Raw genomic sequence first — 22,255 nt, forward strand, 5'->3', positions numbered from 1 at the left:
CAGTTTCAAGTTCTTAAAGTGACACATAGGACTTAACAAAATCCATTATTTGTCATTTGTGCTTTGCCCATTTTTTCTGATTTCTTCATACTCCGAAGGGAAAAAAATGCTACATATATATGTTGGTATATAAGAGAGTGCATTCCGTAAGTATTCGAAATTTTTTCTCTTTTTTTGAGATGGAATTTCACTCTTTTGCTCAGGCTGGAGTGCAGTGGTGCGATGTCAGCTCACTGCAACCTCTGCCTTCTAGTTTCAAGTGATTATCCTGCCTCAGCCTCCTGAGCAGCTGGGATTACAGGCGCCCGCCACCACGCCCAGTTAACTTTTGTATTTTTTAGTAGAGATGGGGTTTCACCATGTTGGCCAGGCTGGTCTTGAACTCCTGACCTTGTGATCCACCCACCTCAGCCTCCCAAAGTGCTGGGATTACAGGCGTTAGCCACTGCGCCTGGCCAGAAAAATATTTTTATAGAATTCAAACTTGTATTTTCTTTTGAAGGGATATAAAAAGGGTGAGAGAACCCAACAACCACACTTATTCAAATTTATAAGGATAATTAGGGGTATTCTCATGGTTATCTTTAGAATCTTAGCACGGTAAAAAAGTGTGTTGTTTCATTTGCTGAAACTCCTGAGAAAAAGTCTCACCACATTTGTATTTACAGAGATTAGATTTGGCAACTCTAAAGACAAGAGAAATTATCATGATAAGTGTTTGGAGGGGTTGGAGAGAAAACAGCTAATTAGTCACTTGGCAGTGTGGCAGGGCAACCTTTGGGCAACCCAGTCCAGATTAGGTTAGAAGAGGAGCCGCAGACCGTTTGTCCACTGCAAACCAGTGCCACAAATGAAGTGGGAAGAGACGGGTTACCACATACTGGTTGGACTTGAGAGAGAACCAGAAAGTGTACAATCTCATAAGCATAAAAAATGGGGATAAAACTTCAAGTGTATATAAAGGTAATAACAGGAGGAAACAGTAACAGAGAGGGCAGGAGAGAAAGATCAGAAGGAATCGGACAGCCTGAGAAGAGGAACTGGGGACTGAGTCCTGTCCTGGCCTGGCCACTCCCCACTCCTCCCTCTGTGCCTCTGAGGGCTTCAGTTTTCCCAAGTGAGAAACAGCTGTGCTAGATTGCTTCTACAGTCCTTTCCACTCCTCGACCGAAACAGTTGCCCCTGCATCTAAAATACAGAGCTCTAGCATATAAAATGCAGGTTACCTCAACTCCCCCCCGACTCCCACATTTCACTCCCTTCCTTTCCCTGCCTGCCCTAATTCTGGCTGCATTCTGTTCCTGCCTCATATGGGCTCTTTTTCTCCTCCATTTTTTTCCCATGTCATGCAGTCTCTTAACGCTGGGTTTCAACCACTATACAGAAAAATGTTAGTGAAAAAGGAAGAGGGGTTCCATGTTGCGTGATTCTCCTTAACCAGGCACACTAAACTAGGGGTGACAGTGTATCACAAAGTCCAGACTCACAGTCTTGCTGCCCCTTCTCCTCTTCAAAGTTTGTTTCCGAAGTACCACCCCTTGCACCTCACATCCCAGCCAACTCTGCCTACCTGTCAGCCCCAGCTCTCCTCAGGCCTGCCTCAGCCTCACAGCCAGGATCCTACCAACGCCAACACCACGCCAAATAACCCCTCCCAAAAGCCTCACCGGAACTAATCCGGGGACTCTGCCTATTATTAGGAACACCTTGGATGAAGCCCCTACCCGCAGAATTCTGGTAGTAGCAGCAGAATTTTCAGGCATATGCCTAATTTTGTTGGGGTGGTGGTTGATTATTTTTTTTAAATCTAGGATTTCTGGGATCTGAAGCTTATACAATCTTGGATACCTTCTTTAAGAAAAAGAATACAAAAATATCTTCTATAAGTTTTACAAAAATATATGACCATGTGAGCACGTTGCTAGCTCCCGCCCCCACCCCACCCCCCAGAGCCTTGGAAGGGGAGTGAAACTGAAGCTTTTTTAGCTTCATGGCAAATATGCTTCTTCCTGGGAGTAGTGGGTACATTTACAGACCTTTATTTTTTACTTTCTATAGATTTAATTTAGTTAAGTCAGTTCGAAGCAGGCAAAGGCCAAAATTTCTCCCCACTAGGTGGCTCAAATTTCTGAGCCTGAGATTTTATGTCTTAAAGTCCATTAAAAGAATACTCAGGCCGGGCGCGGTGGCTCAAGCCTGTAATCCCAGCACTTTGGGAGGCGAAGGGGGGCGGATCACGAGGTCAGGAGATCAAGACCATCCTGGCTAACACGGTGAAACCCCGTCTCTACTAAAAATACAAAAAATTAGCCGGGCGTGTTGGCGGGCGCCTGTAGTCCCAGCTACTCGGGAGGCTGAGGCAGGAGAATGGCGTGAACCTGGGAGGCAGAGCTTGCAGTGGGCCGAGATCGCGCCACTGCACTCCAGCCTGGGGGACAGAGAAAGACTCCGTCTCAAAAAAAAAAAAAACTCAATTTTCGGCTGGGCGCGGTGGCTCATGTCTATAATCCCAGCACTTTGGGAGGCCGAGGTGGGCGGATCACGAGGTCAGGAGATCGAGACCATCCTGGCTAACACAGTGAAAACCCGTCGCTACTAAAAATACAAAAAAAATAGCCAGGCGTGGTGGCGGGCACCTGTAGTCCCAGCTACACAGGAGGCTGAGAGGCAGGAGAATGGCGTGAACCCGGGAGGCGGAGCTTGCAGTGAGCCAAGATCGCGCCACTGCACTCCAGCCTGGGCGACAGCTGTCTCAAAAAAAAAAAAAAAAAAAAAAAAACAATTTTTAAGAAGTTAGGTGTAGGTATGCTTATATAAAATATTTAGACATGCATAAGTATTTTAAGTGGCCTGAAGGAAGTACATGTATGCTACTTTTGCAAATATTTTTGCTTTTTTTTTTTTTTTTTTGAGACTGAGTCTCACTCTGTCGCCCAGGCTGGAGTGCAGTGGCGTGATCTCGGCTCACTGCAAGCTCTGCCTCCCAGGTTCACGCCATTCTCCTGCCTCAGCCTCCCGAGTAGCTGGGACTACAGGCACCCACCACCGTGCCCGGCTTTTGTATTTTTAGTAGAGACGGGGCTTCACCGTGTTAGCCAGGATGGTCTCGATCTCCTGACCTTGTGATCTGCCTGTCTCGGCCTCCCAAAGTGCTGGGATTACAGGCATGAGCCACCGTGCCCGGCCAAATATTTTCACTTTTAAGATGCCCTGCAAGATGGCTGGTATTTTCCCGATTTCACAGATGAAGAAATTGAGGTTTAACGAATGTAAGTAGGCCAGGCGCAGTGACTCACGCCTATAATCCCAGCACTTTGGGAGTCTGAGGCGGGCGGATCACCAGAGGTCAGGAGTTCAAGACCAGCCTGACCAACATGGTGAAACTCCGTCTCTACTAAAAATACAAAAATTAGCCAGGCATGGTGGTACACGCCTGTAGTCCCAGCTACTTGGGAGGCTGAGGCAGGAGAATTGCTTGAACCTGAGAGGCAGAGGTTTCAGTGAGCCAAGACTGCGCCACTGCACTCCATCCTGAGGAACAGAGCGAGACTCTGTCTCAAAAAAAAAAAAAAAAAAATCTAAGTAATTTGCCCAAGCTGCAGAGCTAAATTTTAAACTAGATCATTCAGATTCCAAAGCCCAGATAATCTGGCTAGAAGTTGTACCAGGGGATTTACTAATTTACAAAGAATTAGAATGTGATAAAATGCCCTGAGTACAGGCAAGTGTGATTTTTATCTTTGCTAGTAAAGCCATTTAGATGTCTTCAAGTGCCTCAATCTGTTGCACCTGTTCTACTAAAACAAAGAAATGAGTCAAAGGCCTCTTTTAGCTTTAACATTCTTTCTGCCTATACATTTTTATAGAAAAATTTTTAGTTTTTGCAGCAGGTTTCACCAGTCAGCCAACGGGTGTGTATAACATTAATCACTAGCACTACACCTCAGAAGTCTTGCTTATTAAGAGCACTCAGCTTAAGTGAAGAAATTAAAGAATTTTGGCAGGCCTTTGGGACAGTTCAAGTTTAGGTTGTTTGGCTGGGTTGAGAGAGTAAAAAACTAACATTTCTTAACCTAACCCTTTTTCTTTCTTTCTCACAAGTAACAACTATCCAATAGCTTGCCTTTAAAATGTCCCCTCTATTGTTCCTCCCCCAGACATTTTTGATCACTTGTCCCAGTTTCCATGAGTCCTGTATCACAGTTGTCACAATGCTTGAGCTATTCAGGTGGAGGTAACTTTCAGAAATGAACTGCTGAAGGGGGCAGAGTGCACAAGAATTAGATTAACAAAGAAAGTACACCTAAATTTAGCATTAAAATGAACTTTTAAAATATTTTTCAATAGGAGGATAAGCAAACATTAAAATGGGTGTGCTTATGTCTATAAACAGGTGCTGGAGCATAGATTGTTATCTGGACATCAAAGAATAATAGAGCTGTAGCTTTAAAAGAGCACACAGCTGGTTATTAGTGATTCACTCCCAGGTCACTGCTAAGTGCCAAGGCATGTGGCAAGAATAGTAGAATGGAAATCAGGTGATGTGGATTCTAATTCGAGCTCTGCTCTGTTAACCCCGGGCATGCCAGTTATCCCCTTTGGGCCTTAGTCTCTTATCTACCTAATGAAGGGTTTGGAGCAGGTAATTCTTCAGTTCTAAGAATCTGTATTCATGAATAACTGTTCAGCATATGACTCAGCCCAAGGTGTACAGGATTGCTGGAGTGTGGAAGGTATGTTGGCTCCTGCCCGTACTAGCAACAAGGCTTAATCTAGTGAACAGAAAGGATCAAAGGTGGCTATATCCCCACCTAAATGTCCATGATCTACAAGTGCTCTTCCAGCAGGCCGAGTGGGTCAGTAATGAGATTTTGTATCTCATTATATGAAGTTCTAAGCACTGAGCCTAATCAGTTACCCATCACTTAAGCAGACAGTGTCAGGCAGAGCTTAACTCTCCTTCTTACTTTTCTTTGTCTTCCTTTTCTCTGTAAGTTCTCTAACATAAGGAACTTCCATTTTGGTGAAAGAATAGAAAAGTTGAGGGACAGGCTAGGTGTGTTGTAAGTAAGACTGATCCAGCTGATTGGTTTGCCATTTAGATTGCATGGCAGACATCTGCTATAAGCACTTAAAACACACCTTCAATAGGCATTAGAAAGCACACACACAGCCAAACACAGTAGCTCACACCTGTAATCCCAAAACTTTGCGAGGCTGAGGCAGGAGGATTGCTTGAGCCCAGGAGTTCAAGACCAGCCTGGGCAATATAGCAAGATGCCATCTCTACAAAAAATTTAAAAATTATCTGAATGTGGTAGCACACTCCTGTGGTCTCAGCTACTCAGGGATCTGAGGTGGGAAGATCACTTGAGCCCAGGAGATCAAGGCTGCAGTGAGCCATGACTGCGCCATTGCACTCCAGCCTTTGCCACAGAGCAGGACCCTGCCACAAAACACACACACTGACTAGGGATGGTGGCTTATGCCCAGCATTTTAGGAGGCTGAGGCAGGCGGATCACTTGAGGTCAGGAGTTCAAGACCAGCCTGGCCAACATGGTGAAACCCTACTCTACGAAAAATACAAAAATCAGCCATGCGGCCGGGTGCGGTGGCTCTCGCCTGTAATCCCAGCACTTTGGGAAGTTAAGGCAGGAGGATCACCTGAGGTCAGGAGTTCGAGACCAGCCTGACCAACATGGTGAAATCCTGTCTCTACTAAAAATACAAAATTAGCCCTGCGTGGTGGCGCATGCCTGTAATCCCAGCTACTCGGGAGGCTGAGGCAGGAGAATCACTTGAACCCAGGAGGCAGAGGTTACAGTGAGCCAAGATCACGCTATTGCACTCCAGCCTGGGCAACAAGAGCGAAACTCCATCTAAAAAAAAAAAAAAGAAAAGAAAATCAGCCATGCATGGTGACACACAGCTGTAATCCCATCTACTTGGGAGGCTGAGGCAGGAGAATCGCTTGAACCTGGGAGGCAGAGGTTGCAGTGAGCCAAGATTGCACCACTGCACTCCAGCCTGGGCAACAGAGTGAGACTGTGTCTTGAAACACACACACACACACACACCACACACACACACACACACAATTTGCTGTCGTTTTGGCGGCATGGTGGCACATACCTATAGTCCTAGCTATTTGGGAGGCTCAGGCAGGAGGATCACTTGAACCCAGGAAGTTGAAACTGCAGTGAGCTGTGAGTGTGCCGCTGCACTCCAGCCTGGGCAACAGAGTGAGGTACTGTCTCAAGAAAATAAAAAAATAAAGAAATAAAAACATAAGGTTTAGATGGCAACTTTAAAATGTGAAAGGAGGATATATAGTTTTTCAAAATTCACCAAAAAGGTTTGAAGACCTGAAGACCATTATATCAGTGGCATAAACATCTTTAATTTGTCCTTTTCCTTCTCTTACACCTAGTCTATTGATTTTTTTTCCCGTTTATCAATTTCAGACTCTGCCTGGTTTTTTACTTTCCCATCCATTGTGTTACAATAATTTTCCCCTCTTGAAATTAGCCCAGTCTCTTGGAGCGAATGCCCCATGCTCCTTCCTACTTCTGTGTCTTTACATTGTCCTCCCTTGGAATGCCGTCATCTCTTCTCTGTTCAAGAACTACTTCTCCCGACTACGGTGGTCGAGACTGATTTCTCTTTAACCTCTACAACATTGGCTATTCCATACAGTTAGCCCTTAGCATAGAACATCATTATTTGATTTTGCTCCTTAAGAATAGAAAGCACCTCTTAAAATTCTACCATATTCCCCCTAATGCCTAATGCAATGCTAACCACATAGTGAGTGCTTAATAAATATTGTATTGACTGCCTAGAGTACAGAGCACTTGTTCACTCATTCTTTCGGCCATTCAGCTAATACTTTTTGAGAAATTTTGTGTGCCAGGAACTGTACTAGGCACTGGGGTACGGTAGGGACTAAAGTAGATGACAATCCCTGCTTTAAAAGACTGAAAAGTAAGATATATGGTATGTCAAAAGGTAGTAAGTATTGAAAGGAAAAATAGAAAAAGCAGGAAAGAACAGGAAGTGTGTGATGGGGGAGGGTTACAGGGTGGGGAGGGGTAGTGTTGTATACAGTTCTAGATAAGACAGGGAAGTCCTCACTGATACTTATGGTGACATTTTACAAAGCACCTGAGGTGTAGGAAGGATTTGAGCTTATCTGTGCAAAGAGCCTTCCAGGCAAGGAACTTATCACGTGAAGGCACCAAGGCTGGACCTGCTTAACATTCCAGGAAGGGGCTGGAGCAGAAGGGTGGAGGCCAGATTGAGAGATGAGTCAGAGGACAGTGGGGCCCGGGCAGAGGGACAGAACCTGCAGGTGCTGGCTGCACTCAGGCTTTTGATCTGAGTGAGAATGGAGGCCTTGAGAGGGCTTTGAGCAGAGGAGTGACCTGCTGACTTAAGTTGAATAGAACCCTCTAGATGCTTCATTAAGGCTAGACTGAAGGGAGGCAAAGCCAGAAAGGGCGAGATCGGTCAGGAGGCAACTATATAATGATAATACATTGAATATAATAATGATATATTAATAATAATAATCCAGAGATAGTGGCACCTCAGACCAGGGGAAGCAGTAGAGGCGGAGAGAAGTGGTCAGATTTTGGATTTATTTTGAAGGTAGAACAGACAGGATTGCTGACTATTGAGTAGTCAGCTGGGAGCTATTGATGGTTTCTGAGCAGGAGCTGAAGGAAGATTACCCCGGTATAGGACTGCTGGGAAGATGTGGTGCAGGCAGAGATCAGGTAGGAGGCCATTGCAAGGATTTAAGGGTGAGATCCATGAGGGTTTTAACTGCAAATCAGCAGAGAAAAAAGGGAGTGGTGATGGTCATGGTGACAGTGATGGTGAGAGAGATTGGAAAGGAGGAATCAACAGGATTTCATGACTAGATAACAGAGAACCAATATGAAGAAGGGAAACCCTTTTTTTTTTTTTTGAGACAGAGTCTGGCTCTGTTGCCCAGGTTGGAGTACAGTGAGACGATCTCAGCTCACTGCAACCTCCACCTCCTGGGTTCAAGCGATTCTCCTGCCTCAGCCTCCTGAGTAGCTGGGATTACAGGCATGCACCACCACGCCTGGCTAATTTTTGTATTTTTAGTAGAGATGGGGTTTCACCATGTTGGTCAGGCTGGTCTTGAACTCTTGACCTGGTGATCCGCCTGCCTTGGCCTCCCAAAGTGCTGGGATTACAGACGTGGAGCCACCACGCCCAGGCAGGAAAACACACTTTTGAATGTTGTGTGACCTGGAGAATGGTACCATTGTTAATTTAAAAAAAAAAAAAAAAAAAGCCCAGAGAAGGCTGACTTAGGGAGAAATTTATGCCTTAGTTATACAGAGTTTGAGATGGTAATGAAATATCAAATTAAAACTGTCCTGCAAGGAAGTAGGAAATGTGGAACTGAAAAAGAAGTTAGAACTAAAGATGTGGATCTGTCTTTGGCATAAAGATTATATGAAGTTACATGAGAGTAGATGAGTTTCCAAAGAAGCAGTGTAGCAAGAATAGTGGAGGGCCAAGACTGGATCCTGAGGGTCAGCAACATCTAGGAGCCAGAAAGAAATGCCTTCGGTGAAAGAGACAGAAAGATGGGTCTATTCAAATTGTAGTCAGCCAACCCATGCCAGAAGTAAGCACAGAAAGTAAGAGTGAACATTGGCCAAGCACAGTGGCTGATGCCTATAATCCCAACACTTTGGGAGGCCGAGGCGGGCAGATTGCTTGAGCTCAGGAGTTCGAGACCAGCCTGGGCAACATGGTGAAACTCCAACTCTACAAGAAATTAGCCCGTTCTGTGCACACCTGTAGTCCCAGCTGCTAGGGAGGCTCAGGTGGGAGGATCACTTGAACCTAGGAAGTTGAGGCTGCAGTGAGCCGTGAGCATGCCACTGCACTCCAGCGTGGGCAACAGACCGGTGGCTCACGCCTGTAATCCTAGCACTTTGGGAAGCCAAGGCAGGTGGATCACTTGAGGTCAGGAGTTGGAGACTAGCCTGGCCAACATGGAGAAACCCCATCTCTACTGAAAATACAAAAATTAGCTGGGCATGGTGGTGCACACCTGTAATCCTAGCTACTTGGGAGGCTAAGACAGGAGAATCACTTGAACCTGGGAAGCGGAGGTTGCAGTGAGCCAAGATCATGCCACTGCACTTCAGCCTGGACAACAGAGAGAGACTCTGTCCCAAAGGGAAAAAAAAAAAAAAAGATCCAGGGGATCCATTCCTAGGTATATACCCAAGAGAATTGAAAGCATAAAAACATATGTTCACACAAAAACTTGTACATGGGCTCATACCTGTAATTGCAGCACTCTGGGAGGCCAAAGCAGGAGGATCATTTGAGACCAGGAGTTCAAGACCAGCCTAGGCAACATAGTGAGGCCGTGTCTCTACAAAATGCATGAATGTTTGTAGCAGCATTCTTCATAATGCCCCAAAAGTGGAAACAACCCAGTTGTTTGTCAGCTGATGAATGGGTAGATTATATGCAGAGTATGCAGGCCGGACATGGTGGCTTATGCCTGCAATCCTAGCACTTTGGGAAGCTGAGGTGGACAGATCATTTGAGCTTAGGAATTCAAGATCAGCCTGAGCAACATGGTGAGACCTTGTCTATAAAAAAGTTTTTAAATGTTAAAAAAAAAAAAATGCAGAGTATCCATACAATGGAATATTATTCAGCCATAAACAGGAATGAAGTACTGATACATGCTACAACATGGATGAACCTTGAAAACATGCTAAGTGAAATCAGCTAGACACAAAAATCTACATATTGCATGACTCTATTTATATGAAACACCTAGAATAGGCAAATCTATAGAGACATAAAGTAGATTAATGGTTGCCAGGCTCTGGGAGTTAGAATGGGAAATGACTGCCAGCATGTATGGGGTTTCTACTTGAGGTGATGAAGATATTCTGAAATTAGATAGATAGTGGGGATGGTTGCACAATCTTTTTTTTTTTTTTTTTTCTTTTTGAGACAGAGTCTCGCTCTGTTGCCAGGCTGGAGTGCAGTGGCGCCATCTCAGCTCACTGCAATCTGTGCCTCCTGAGTTCAAGCAATTCTCCTGCCTCAGCCTCCTGAGTAGCTGGGACTACAGGCAGGCACCACCACGCCTGGCTAATTTTTTGTATTTTAGTAGAGACAGGGTTTCACCATGTTGGCCAGGATGGTCTTGATCTCCTGACCTCGTGATCTGCCCCCTCGGGCTCCCAAAGTGCTGGGATTACAGGCATGAGCCACCGCGCCCAGCCACAACCTTTTGAATATACTAAAAAACATTACATTTTACACTTTGAAGGGTGAATTTTATGTTAAATTATATCTCAGTAGAAAAAATCCAGGAAACTGTGTATAGTCAGCCCTCCATATTTGTGGGTACTAAGCTAAATAATAATAATAATCTGTGGTGTCCTCTGGGAGTACTAGAACCAATCCTTCATGGATACCAAGAGATAACTGTATTCAAAACCAATGAAACCAGTGACAGAGAAGTTTCAAAAAGATTGAAAACACAGCAGGGCAGTCAAGGAAACCAGGGAGGAAGGAAAGACTACTGGATTTGGGTATTAGAAGATGAAAGATTAAAACAAATCATTCCATATCAGCATGCAGTCCACAGACTACTCCTAAAAGTTCCTGAGACTTCTTTTCTTTGGGGTAAAAATTATTTTCATGATACTACTAAGATGTATTTGTCTTTTCACTGGGTTGACACTTGCACTGATGTTGCAAAATGGTGGTAAAACCGCTGGCGCCTTAGCACAAATCAGGAAAGTGGCACCAAACTGTACTAGTGGTGGCTGCATTCTTTACTGCCATGCACTCACAATCAAAACAGAGCCACTTTCACTTAAGAATCATTGATGAAGTGGTAAATTTTTTTGTTTTTTTTTTTTGAGTGAGGGTCTCACCCAAGCTGGAGTGCAAGTGGGGCCATCACAGCTCACTGCCGCCTCAACTTCCTGGGCTCAGATGATCCTACCTCAGCCTCCTGAGTAGCTGAGGCTACAGGTGTGTACCACCACACCTGGCTAATTTTTGTTTTTGTTTTGTTTTGCTTTGTTTTGTTTTGTTTTAGAGATGGGGTTTCACTCTGTTGCCCAGGCTAAATATTATTAATTGTATCAAATGTCAGTCCTTGAATAAATCTTTTTTTTAACTGGTATGCACCACCACACCGAGCTAATTTTTGTATTTTTAGTAGAGACAGGGTTTCGCCATGTTAGCCAGGCTGGTCTGGAACTCCTGACCTCAAGTGATCCACCCGTCTTGGCCTCCCAAAGTGCTGGGAGGCGTAGCCCATCATGCCTGATCCTGAGTACATGTTTTTAACCTTGTTTGAAGAAATGGGAAATATGCATAAACCGCTACCAGTGCTGCACACTGGTAGAGTACAGTGGTTGTCACAAGGAAAAGCATTTGGGTGATTATTCAAGTTGCATATTGATTTGGCAGCTTCTTTTTTCACCGACCACCATTTTTACTTGAAAGAATGATGGACAAACTATGGTTTTAGACTTAGGCATCTGGCAGACAGTCTCTTAAAACTGTATGAAATGAGCCTGCCACTTCAAGGTAAACAAATGACAATATTTGTAGCCAGTGATAAAATTTACACTTTCAAGTAAAAATTAGAATTTTGTTAAACTTGTATCCACTCCCATGAGCTTGACCACTTGCCAATATATACAGACTTTTCTGCTGAAATCAATGGTGAAATTTAAGGAATATGATTTTTTGATATGCATTCTAATGAAATATGTCAATATTTAGAAGATCTGCCTAACAACAGTGAACCGGTATTTTGCAGTGACCCATGTGTGATGTTACAAAGTCATGCATGGTAAAATATCCATTCAAAGCGCAAGAGAAGCCAATGGGTTTTATTATAACAAAAGTTCCTGTTTAGAAACTACTACTTGTCAAGTTTTGATGTAGTGCTAAAGAATATCCAAAATTATCTGAAAATGCAGATACTTTCTCTGTCTGTGTAAAGCCAGATTTTTTTTGTCTATTTTAACCAAACTAACATATTACAACGGATTAAATGCAGAAGCAGATTTGAGAATCCAGCCATCTTCTATTAAGTCAGACAGAGGCCATACATTTATGAAAATGTAAAACAATGGCATTCTTCTCATTAGATGGCTTTATTTCTTTGATTGTTTTGGGAAATATAGTGGTTTACATTTAAAGTATGTTATTTATATTAATGTATAGTAGTTTTACTGTTAATATTTTTACTGAATTAATCATATCTTTTACTTTTTTTTTAGTTTTATTTTCTTTCTTTTTTTTTTTTTGATATGGAGTCTCGCTCTGTTGCCTAGTCTGGAGCACAGTGGCATGATCTCAGCTCACTACAACCCCCGCCTCCTGGGTTCAAGCGATTCTCCTGCCTCAGCCTCCCAAGTAGCTGGGATCACAGGCACCTGCCACCATGTCTCGCTGATTTTTGTATTTTTTAGTAGAGACAGGGCTTCACCATGTTGTCCAGGCTGGTCTCAAACTCCTGACCTCAAGTGATCCACCCACCTTGGCCTCCCAAAGCATTGGGATTACAGGAGTGAGCCACCACACCCGGTCTTTAGTCTTATTTTCTAACACAGTAAACATTGAGATATAGTTCCCACATTAACAAAAGTTGTTTGGGGTGCTCTATTTATTTATTTACTTATTTATTTATTTTTTGAGGCGGAGTCTCGCTGTGTCGCCCAGGCTGGAGTGCTGTGGCATCATCGTAGCTCACTGTAGCTTCCATCTCCCCAGACTCAGGTGATCCTCCTGCCTCAGCCTCTCAAGTAGCTGGGACTACAGGCACGCACCACCCACCCCACCCAGCTATTTTTTTTAGTTTTTGTAGAGACAGAGTCTTGCTATGTTGCCCAGGCTGGTCTCAAAACTCCTGGGTTCAAGTGATTCTCCCGTCTCAGCCTCCCAAAGCGCTGGGATTACAGGCGTGAGCCACCACTCTTAGCCAAATTTACCAGACTTAATGGAAACAGCCCATTTCTGTTTCTTCAGATGAAACCTCACAACTTTAGGATTAATAAGTAATCTCACAACTATTGTACAGGAAATAAGAAAACGTTCCCGCTAACAATGCAGGTTGTGATAGAACTGGTCCCTGACACAAACAGCACTTGGAACTGAGTGAAGTCCAGAGACTGAAGAATACAGTTCTATCCGCTCCCTGTGCTTGACTACAACCCCTAAAGAGGGCTTGTACAAATTAAATGTATCCCAGCAGCTGCTTGAAAGACCACAGCATTGGCCGGGCACGGTGGCTCACGCTTGTAATCCCAGCACTTTGGGAGGCCAAGGTGGGCGGATCATGAGGTCAGGAGATCGAGACCACGGTGAAACCCTGTCTCTACTAAAAATACAAAAAATTAGCTGGGCGTGGTGGCGGGCGCCTGTAGTCCCGGCTACTCGGAGAGGCTGAGGCAGGAGAATGGCGTGAACCTGGGAGGCAGAGCTTGCAGTGAGCCGAGATCGCACCACTGCACTCCACCCTGGGTGACAGAGACTCTGTCTCAAAAGAAAAAAAAAAAAACACAGCATTTTGAATGTCCCTAGCATTAGGGCTTATAGAGCTCCCATTCTAGTAGAAGATCCTCAGGTTTGGAGTGTACTAAAGGTCATCATCCTTCGTCTGCTATTAAGTTTCTGAAGGCCCTGCTTTAAACAAACAATCAAAAAGAAGGAACAGTTACAGTGCTGCCAAACAAGTTCTTTTTTTTTTTCTTTTGAGATGGAGTTTCGCGCTTGTTGCCAGGCTGGAGTGCAATGGCGTGATCTCGGCTCACCCCAACCTCCGCCTCCCAGGTTCAAGCAATTCTCCTGCCTCAGCCTCCCGAGTAGCTGGGATTACAGGCATGCACTACCACGCCCAGCTAATTTTGTATTTTTTTAGTAGAGACAGGGTTTCTCCATGTTGAGGCTAGTCTCAAACTCCTGACCTCAGGTGATCCGCCCGCCTCAGCCTCCCAAAGTGCTGGGATTACAGGCGTGAGCCACCGCGCCCGGCCAACAAGTTCTTACAAACCTCTGGGTTGTTACGAACCCATCTGGTGCTAATAAAGGTAAGGCATCAACCCCAATCTCCAAGCTGAGAATTTTATCCTCAGGACTGAGCACTGCAGCCTGCATTCGGATGTTAGTGGGGCTGTCAGAACCGTGTCTCATGCTGTTAAAAGTGGAAGTCCTTCCCACTCAGACCCACAGAAGCCGACTCTGATGAGTGGGAGGGTGAGCAGAAGGGGCTTCGGTCATTTTTTATAGATTCTTCAGGTAACTCTAGCCACCATATTAAACATTGGCTCCCACAAAAAAGCATTAAGGCTCAGAAACATCTTGTAGGGTCACACCCTCCCTAAAAACAGCACATCCCTGAAGTGGTGACTGGGCAGCCAGGCTCCAAAGCCGGCTGAGCTGAGCGGCAGCCAAGAACAAGGTTTGGTGTTTACATACTCAAAATCAGCCTGGGTTGTCACAGCAACTCACCCCAGCACAGTTCTTCCTTCTCCACGGCGGCTTGCTTCCAGGCTTTGCTGTTCCCTGTCACCGTCTTAACGTTCCCGCTAACCTGGCCTGCTGCATTCTTTTTATTTTTCTCCCAATTCCTCCACCTTCTTATCATGTGTTTGCTAGTGTGCAATACCTCACCTGTTTGGAACGTACCTGAAAGCAAGAAATAGCACACAAGGCCTCTAAGTGGCCAGAACAGATGTTACCAGGCCTATGCACTAAGTCCATAAGGAAAGCACCCAAGCCCCTTGCTTTTGTCTTAAATCTTTTTTTTACACCTTTAAAATAAGGTTATGGTTTCTAAGGCCTGCCGTAAATTAGGAGGAGGGAAAGGAACTATTGCCAAGCACCCCGAAAGTTCAAGAGGTGACTGTTGATCCCAGAGTAGCAAGGAAAGGGACAGACAGGCTATAAGAAGTGGACACAAGAACTCAGAACTCAGGACAGTGTAGGTCTTGTTAGAGTCAGGCAGACAATTTCACATACCTCAGAACGTCATAAAGCCATCGTGACTTTACTCTGGAATACATATGATCCAGACACCTAGAAAATGTTACATTAGACTCAACTTAAAGAGGCAGAGTAATATGTGTGGTGTTTTTTAATTTCGAGCATTCCAAATGGTTAAGGGTTTTCATGCTTAAAGAGAGAAACTTAGCTATCTAGAACTTATTTATGAGTGCTCTAGATAATTATCTACTCTGTTTTATATTTTTATTTATTTATACCCCATTATTAAAAAAAAAGTAAAAATAAAGCAAAAGATTGAAGGCATTGACTTTTAGTCTATATACTTTCTAGTTCCTGGCTCTAGTTCTTAGCAGTATTTGCTGCTAACCTGGTGTTCTGTCTCTGCCAAATTTCTGCCCATGTGAAATGTATGAGACTTGATCCTATTTCCTTGCTCATTCATCTACCTGAAAGGGTCATAGATGTCTCCACCTCCCTGGAGCTAGTGATACTATATCCCATCATCTCAGCCAGCTAGAAAATGAACCATCACATGCCACCTCCTCCCCAATTACGTGCTCCATAAACAGAATACCTGGCATATAGCAGGCATTTACTAAACACTTGGTGAATGAATACATGAGCCGGTAATCCACAAGATAGCTGTAGAATTAATTACAGTTGAGCCTTGAACAGCACAGGGCCTATGGGATCCCACCCCTTGTACAGTCAAAAATCCTCATAAAACTTTTTTTTTTTTTTTGAGACAGAATCTTGCTTGTTGCCCAAGCTGGAGTGCAATGGTGTGATCTCAGCTCACTGCCACCTCCGCCTCCCGGGTTCAAGCAATTCTCCTGCCTCAGCTTCCCAAGTAGCTGGGATTACAGGTGCCTGCCACCATGCCTAACTAATTTTTGTATTTTTGGTAGAGACGGGATTCACCATGTTGGTCAGGCTTGTCTCAAACTCCTGACCTCAGGCGACCCACCCGCCTAAGCCTCCCAAAGTTGGGGATTACAGGTGTGAGCTGCTGCACCCGGCCCACATGTATAACTTTTTTTTTTTTTTTTTGAGACAGAGTCTCGCACTGTCACCAGGCTGGAGTGCAGTGGCTCTCTCTGCTCAGTGCAATCTCTGCTCACTGCAACCTCTGCCTCCCGGGTTCAAACGATTCCCTTACCTCAGCCTCCTGAGTAGCTGGGACTACAGCTGCATGCCACCATGCCCAGCTAATTTTTTGTATTTTAGTAGAGACGGAATTTCACCATGTTAGCCAGGATGGTCTTGATTTCCTGACCTTGTGATCCGCCTGCTTCGGCCTCCCAAAGTGCTGAGATTACAGGCATGAGCCACCGCGCCCGGCCACATATAAATTTTGACTCTCCAAAAACTTAGCTACTAATAGTAGACTTACCAATAGCATAAACAAGTTGATTAACATATATTTTGTATGTCATTTGTATTATATATGTATTTCTTACCATAAAGTAAACTATAGAAAAGAAAATGTTATTAAGAAAATCATAAGCAAGAGAAAATATGCTTACCCTTCATTCATTCAGTGGAAGTGGATCAGCATAAAGGTCTTCCTCCTCATGATCTTCAGGTTGAGCAGGCAAGGAGGAGGAGAAAGAGAAAGGGTTGCCATCTCAGCAGTGGCAGAGGCAGAGGGAAGTCTAAGGGGACCTATGCTGTTCAAAATTGTGTTTATCAAGGGTCGACTATACTTGCATGAAGCTGTAAATTTAAGAGCCTAGCCCATTATGGGAACAGCAATTAAAAAAAAAAAAAAAACACCAGTTGGCCGGGCGTGGTGGCTCACGCCTGTAATCCTAGCACTTTGGGAGGCCGAGGCAGGTGGATCACCTGAGGTCAGGAGTTCGAGACCAGCCTGGCCAACATGGTGAAATACCGTCTCCACTAAAAATACAAAAATTCACTGGGCATGGTGGCGGGCACCTGTAATCCCAGCTACTCGGGAGGCTGAAGCAGGAGAATTGCTTGAACCTATGGGCCGGAGGTTGCAGTGAGCCGCCAAGATCGCGCCATTGCGCTCCAGCCTGGGTAAAAACAGCTAAACTCCATCTCAAAAAAAAAAAAACACCAGTTGATCCTGGCACCAGGAAGATCAAATGGTGGATATGCTGTTGTATGGGAAAACTAGGACACACATCAGTACAGTTTGTTTGTTTGTTTGTTTTGAGACAGAGTCTCGCTCTGTTGCCCAGGCTGGAGTGCAGTGGCACGATCTCAGCTCACTGCAAACTCTGCCTCCCAGGTTCAAGTGATTCTCCTGCCTCAGCCTCCCGAGTAGCTGGGATTACAGGTGCCCGCCACCACACCCAGCTAATTTTTTATATTTTTGGTAGAGATGGGGTTTCACCATGTTGGCCAGTATGGTCTCAAACTCCTGATCTCAAGTGATCCACCCACCTCAGCCTCCCAAAGTGCCTTGGTTTACAGGCATGAGCCACTGCACCCAGCCAGTACAGTTTTTTGTTTTGTTTTGTTTTGTTTTTTTGAGACAGAATCTTGCTCTGTCGCCCAGGCTGGAGTGCAGTGGCGCCATCTCAGCTCACTGCAAGCTCCGCCTCCCGGGTTCATGCCATTCTCCTGCCTCAGCCACCCGAGTAGCTGGGACTATAGGCGCCCGCCACCACACCTGGCTAATTTTTTTTTTTTTTGTATTTTTGTAGAAATGGGGTTTCACCGTGTTAGCCAGGATGGTCTCAAGCTCCTGACCTCATGATCTGCCCATCTCAGCCTCCCATAGTGCTGGGATTACAGGCATGAGCCACTGCGCCCGGCCTTTTTTTTTTTTTTTTTTTTTTTAATGTATGGGGGGAAAATGACTAGAAGGACAGAAACCAACATATAACATGATTGTGCATTTACTCATTTAACAAATAATTGAGCAATTTATTTCTGTATGATACTATTCTAAGCGTTTTAGAGTTAATGAAACTCAGAGTAAACTGTATTGCCCATGATAAAAACTGCACTTACATAATTTAAAAGCAAGAATCGCAGCAATTCATCAGGCACAGTGGCTCACGCCTGTAATCCCAACACTTTGGGAGGCCAGGTAGGAAGATTCCTTGAGCCCAGGAGTTCAAGGTCAGCCTGGGCAACATAATGAGACCTCATGTCCATAAAAATTACAAAATAGCCAGACATGGTGGCAAGCATCTGTGGTCCCAGCTACTCAGGAGGCTAAAGTTGGAGGATCACTTGAGCTCAGGAGGTCAAGGCCGCAGTGAGCGATGATCATGCCACTGCACTCCAGCCTGGGTGACAGAGCAAGACCCTGTCTCAAAATAAATAAAAATAAAAGCAAGAATTGCGGAAAGTATAAACCATGACCAACTCAAGAGAATAATCAATGAAAGAATAGGCAGAATGTCTTTCCAAAAAGCAGTTGAGAGATTCCCATCCTCCACATATGCACTAGGGCAGTAGGAACGTTGCCAGGCATGGCAGCCAGACCTCTAGATAGAACACTGAAGGTGAGTCTGCAGTAAAGCCATGGAATATGCTAATTTTAGTTTAGGAATACCAAATGTTATTAACCGTTTTTAATTCAATAAGCAACCCTTGGCCGTGTATAATCAGTTCATGACCCATCAGGAGATCCTCTGTGGTTCACTCATGGCCTTTGGACTATACTCTGAATCATGGCTTTAGAAGACATTTTTCCAGTATACTTAAATGGATTTTATAACTTGGTTGATGCCCAGATTACAGACTGTGAGGAGTATCTCCACATATCTTGTAACTGCTATATATGCAGTCAGCAATTCCAGTATTTAGCCTGATATTAATTTATATTTTTCCTCATAATCTGATAATACTGTGCTAGCAAGATAGATCACAAAGTGTAAATGAGTGTTTCTGGAGCATAGATGGGTACCCTCAAATCTTTGTATCTTGTTTTTTAATAGAGACGGGGTTTCGCTATGTTGCTCAGGCTGGTGTCAAACTCCTCGGCTCAAGCAATCCCCTTGCCTCAGCCTCCCAGAGTGCTGGGATTATACATGGGAGCCACCATGCCTAGCTTCCTTGTATCATTTTTATAAATTCAAGAGAAAATGTCTGGCAATAGTTCATAAGCTATAAATGAAACCTAGTCTTAGGACCCACCTTTATATTGCCTCAATCAAATATTAATATCTTTAGTTCAAAATTTGTATTTACAAAAAAACTTTTGGTTTTTGGGGATACTGTTATTGCCTTCTCTGTTGCCATACATATAATGTATGTTTTCTTTTTTCTCTCTCCCTCTGGGCTGCGTTTCATGCCAGATAAACTTCCAAACCAAACTGGGATGGCACCAGGCACAAATAACACTCTTCTTATCTTTTTCCCCATCTAGGTTACCCCTTTGCTTTGTTTTATCGGCATTACCTTTTCTACAAGGAGAGCTACCTCATCCACCTCTTCCATACCTTTACAGGCCTCTCAATTGCTTATTTTAACTTTGGTGAGTAAACTAAATTAGCAGTGACACTGCAAGTAGTGGGAACCTGGAGGGAACAGACTTGAACAAAATTTCCTTGAGAGAATCTAATAGGTAGGGAAGTTATAATGCTCCCACTTGCAAAGAGGGTTGTATGAAGAGGAACACAGCTTAACTTTTCCTTTTTTTCTTTTATGTACATTCCTCTGTCAGATAAAAACATTTTGAGGGTGGTTACCCTTGCCATACCTCATCAACAAAGAATCCTTAGTTTCTCTCTGCTGTGGATGTAACTGAATGACCGAGCCAAGCAATCCCCACTTAGATTCATTCTTCACTTCAGACATTCAAAAATACAGTAACAAGCTGGGCGTGGTAGCCCTTGCCCAGGAATTCAAGGCTGCAGTGAGCTATGATTGAGCTACTGCACTCAAGTCTGGACAACAGAGCAAGTCTCATCTCTAAAAAAACAAACAAAAAAAGAAAAGAAATAAAATAACACCCTAATAATCTTTTTATTTTAATAACGAATTTCCATCCTCTCCTCCAAAACATGAGGTTATTCTGAAAAAAAAGATCCTGATGCCAACGTTATTTCTTTATATATTACGTTGTGATTGGAAGTCTCAGGACGGGTGGGAGTGTAAAAACCAAGCTAAATTCTCTCTTCTTGCATCCAGGAAACCAGCTCTACCACTCCCTGCTATGTATTGTGCTTCAGTTCCTCATCCTTCGACTAATGGGCCGCACCATCACTGCCGTCCTCACTACCTTTTGCTTCCAGATGGTAAACGTCTTTCCCTTAGCAGCTCAGGCTACAACTGACAGCAGTTCAGGGGACAGGGGTAGGCAGGGGATTGTAGTATGGAAATTAGCAGACCTAATTTCTAACCCCTCTCCCAGCACTTAGCAGTATGACTTTAGGTAGGTGGCTTATCACAGGCCCCAAGTGTTCCATCCACAGATTGTAATGGTAACTCTTTGCCTGCCTCAAGGAAGGGCCACCAGCTAACCCTTTGCATACTGTGCCATTAGGCTCTTTGGTTTAGCCCACTATCCAGGAGCAGAGTCACTTCAAGGCAAGACAGAAAAGCAACTCAGAATGAGTTAAAGAACCTAAGCCTAGGCCAGGCAAAGTGGCTCACACCTGTAATCCCAGCACCTGGGGAGGCCAAGGCAGTCAGATTGCTTGAGCCCAGGAGTTTGAGACTAACCCAGGCAACATGGTGAAATCCCATCTCTACAAAAAAAAAATACAAGAATTAGCCCTCCAGCCTGGGCAACAGGGTGAAACAAAAAAAGTTAAAAATTAGCCGGGTGGGGTGGCATGCACCTGTGGTCCCAGCATCTAAATTCTCATCTCAGTTTAGCCCTCATTTTGCCAAGAAGCCTTGAGCAACACTCTTCCCATTATAGGTTTTCAGCACCTCCATTTGTAGGAATTTATTAAGGCTTTTAATGATGGGATGAGGAGAAAGGAAAAAGGAAAGAGAACATTGAATTTCAGAGCAGGGAGAAGAAATAGTAGTGATGCTAGAATAAATACTTCTGCCTCTCCTAGGCCTACCTTCTGGCTGGATATTATTACACAGCCACCGGCAACTATGATATCAAGTGGACAATGCCACATTGTGTTCTGACTTTGAAGCTGATTGGTGAGTGATGGTCACTGCCTACCTTCCTTACATGTAGGTCCCTCCCCCATCTCACTAAAAACTTCCTCGGCACTCCCCCGCCATACACTTCTGGCTGCACTCAGTCTACAGGCCACATCCTCAGTGTCCTCTCCCACCACCCTACCCACCCGTTCTCTCTCTGCTCAGGTTTGGCTGTTGACTACTTTGACGGAGGGAAAGATCAGGTAAGTACCCATTCATCCGCAGAGAGGTTCAAGACTTAATGAAAGGGAAGAAAAAGGTTAACAAAAGACTGAACCCAAATTCCAGAGCAGAGCCTCTCCCTCATTCCCCAGCCTGTGCAATCTCCCTTTCAGACAGCACTGAGTGAGGATCAACAAATCTAATTTGCCCAGGATCCAGCTCTTGCACAAAGTCCAGAGATCAATGCCAGCAAGGCATTTGCTAAAGCAGCAACAGCCAGCTATGCACACACATACGCATTTCCACAAGAAGCAACTATTTGTCATCCCCCAAAGAGAAGGCTATTTGAAGAACCCCAGTCAGCGGGGCACATGGGTGGGGAACATTCAAACTGGCTCTTGTGGGGAGATTCAAGGCTATCCTGAACCATGCATTCTCTTCTTGGCATAGAATTCCTTGTCCTCTGAGCAACAGAAATATGCCATACGTGGTGTTCCTTCCCTGCTGGAAGTTGCTGGTTTCTCCTACTTCTATGGGGCCTTCTTGGTAGGGCCCCAGTTCTCAATGAATCACTACATGAAGCTGGTGCAGGGAGAGCTGACTGACATACCAGGAAAGATACCAAACAGGTAATTGCCCCTCTTGGTCCAGATGTTCATGTAGGTATTTCACTCACTGAAGTGACTCTTCTGAAAGCTGCATTCCTCCAGCATGACCCTGGCATAGAGACCTGTGTCATGCAGGCCCTGGACTGTTGTAACAGGCACTCTGTGCCAGGAGTAGGCCTTTTTAGTTTAGGGTTCTCCCAGCTATCCATTCTAACACTGGTACAAACATAAAAATCCACATTTATGCCACAGGATTTTGCCTGAACCAGTCACATTTCTGCCTTTAAAGCCTATTTTCATGTATATATGAAATATATTTATGATTGATAGGTAGGTAGGT

General features: G+C 44.4%; 1 protein-coding gene and 1 long non-coding RNA gene across 2 annotated transcripts in view; one reads left to right on the forward strand and one right to left on the reverse strand.

Moving 5' to 3' along the window:
- The window catches only part of LPCAT3 (lysophosphatidylcholine acyltransferase 3), a 42,388-nt gene that overhangs the window by 15,650 nt on the left and 4,483 nt on the right, over window positions 1-22,255 (forward strand). Inside the window, exons 2-6 of the mRNA XM_003273771.4 lie at window positions 19,404-19,511; window positions 20,168-20,274; window positions 21,049-21,142; window positions 21,311-21,348; window positions 21,758-21,936. Coding sequence (XP_003273819.1) covers window positions 19,404-19,511; window positions 20,168-20,274; window positions 21,049-21,142; window positions 21,311-21,348; window positions 21,758-21,936 — 526 coding nt within the window. The remainder of the gene's footprint in view (window positions 1-19,403; window positions 19,512-20,167; window positions 20,275-21,048; window positions 21,143-21,310; window positions 21,349-21,757; window positions 21,937-22,255) is intronic.
- LOC115832909 lies at window positions 14,098-16,815 on the reverse strand. Its single transcript, XR_004028314.1, has 3 exons — window positions 16,579-16,815; window positions 15,068-15,124; window positions 14,098-14,734 (listed from the first exon to the last, which is right to left on the reverse strand). It is a non-coding gene; the product is annotated as an uncharacterized LOC115832909 (long non-coding RNA).

This window comes from Nomascus leucogenys, chromosome 23 (genome assembly GCF_006542625.1).
Source record: "Nomascus leucogenys isolate Asia chromosome 23, Asia_NLE_v1, whole genome shotgun sequence".
Lineage (NCBI taxonomy): Eukaryota > Metazoa > Chordata > Mammalia > Primates > Hylobatidae > Nomascus > Nomascus leucogenys.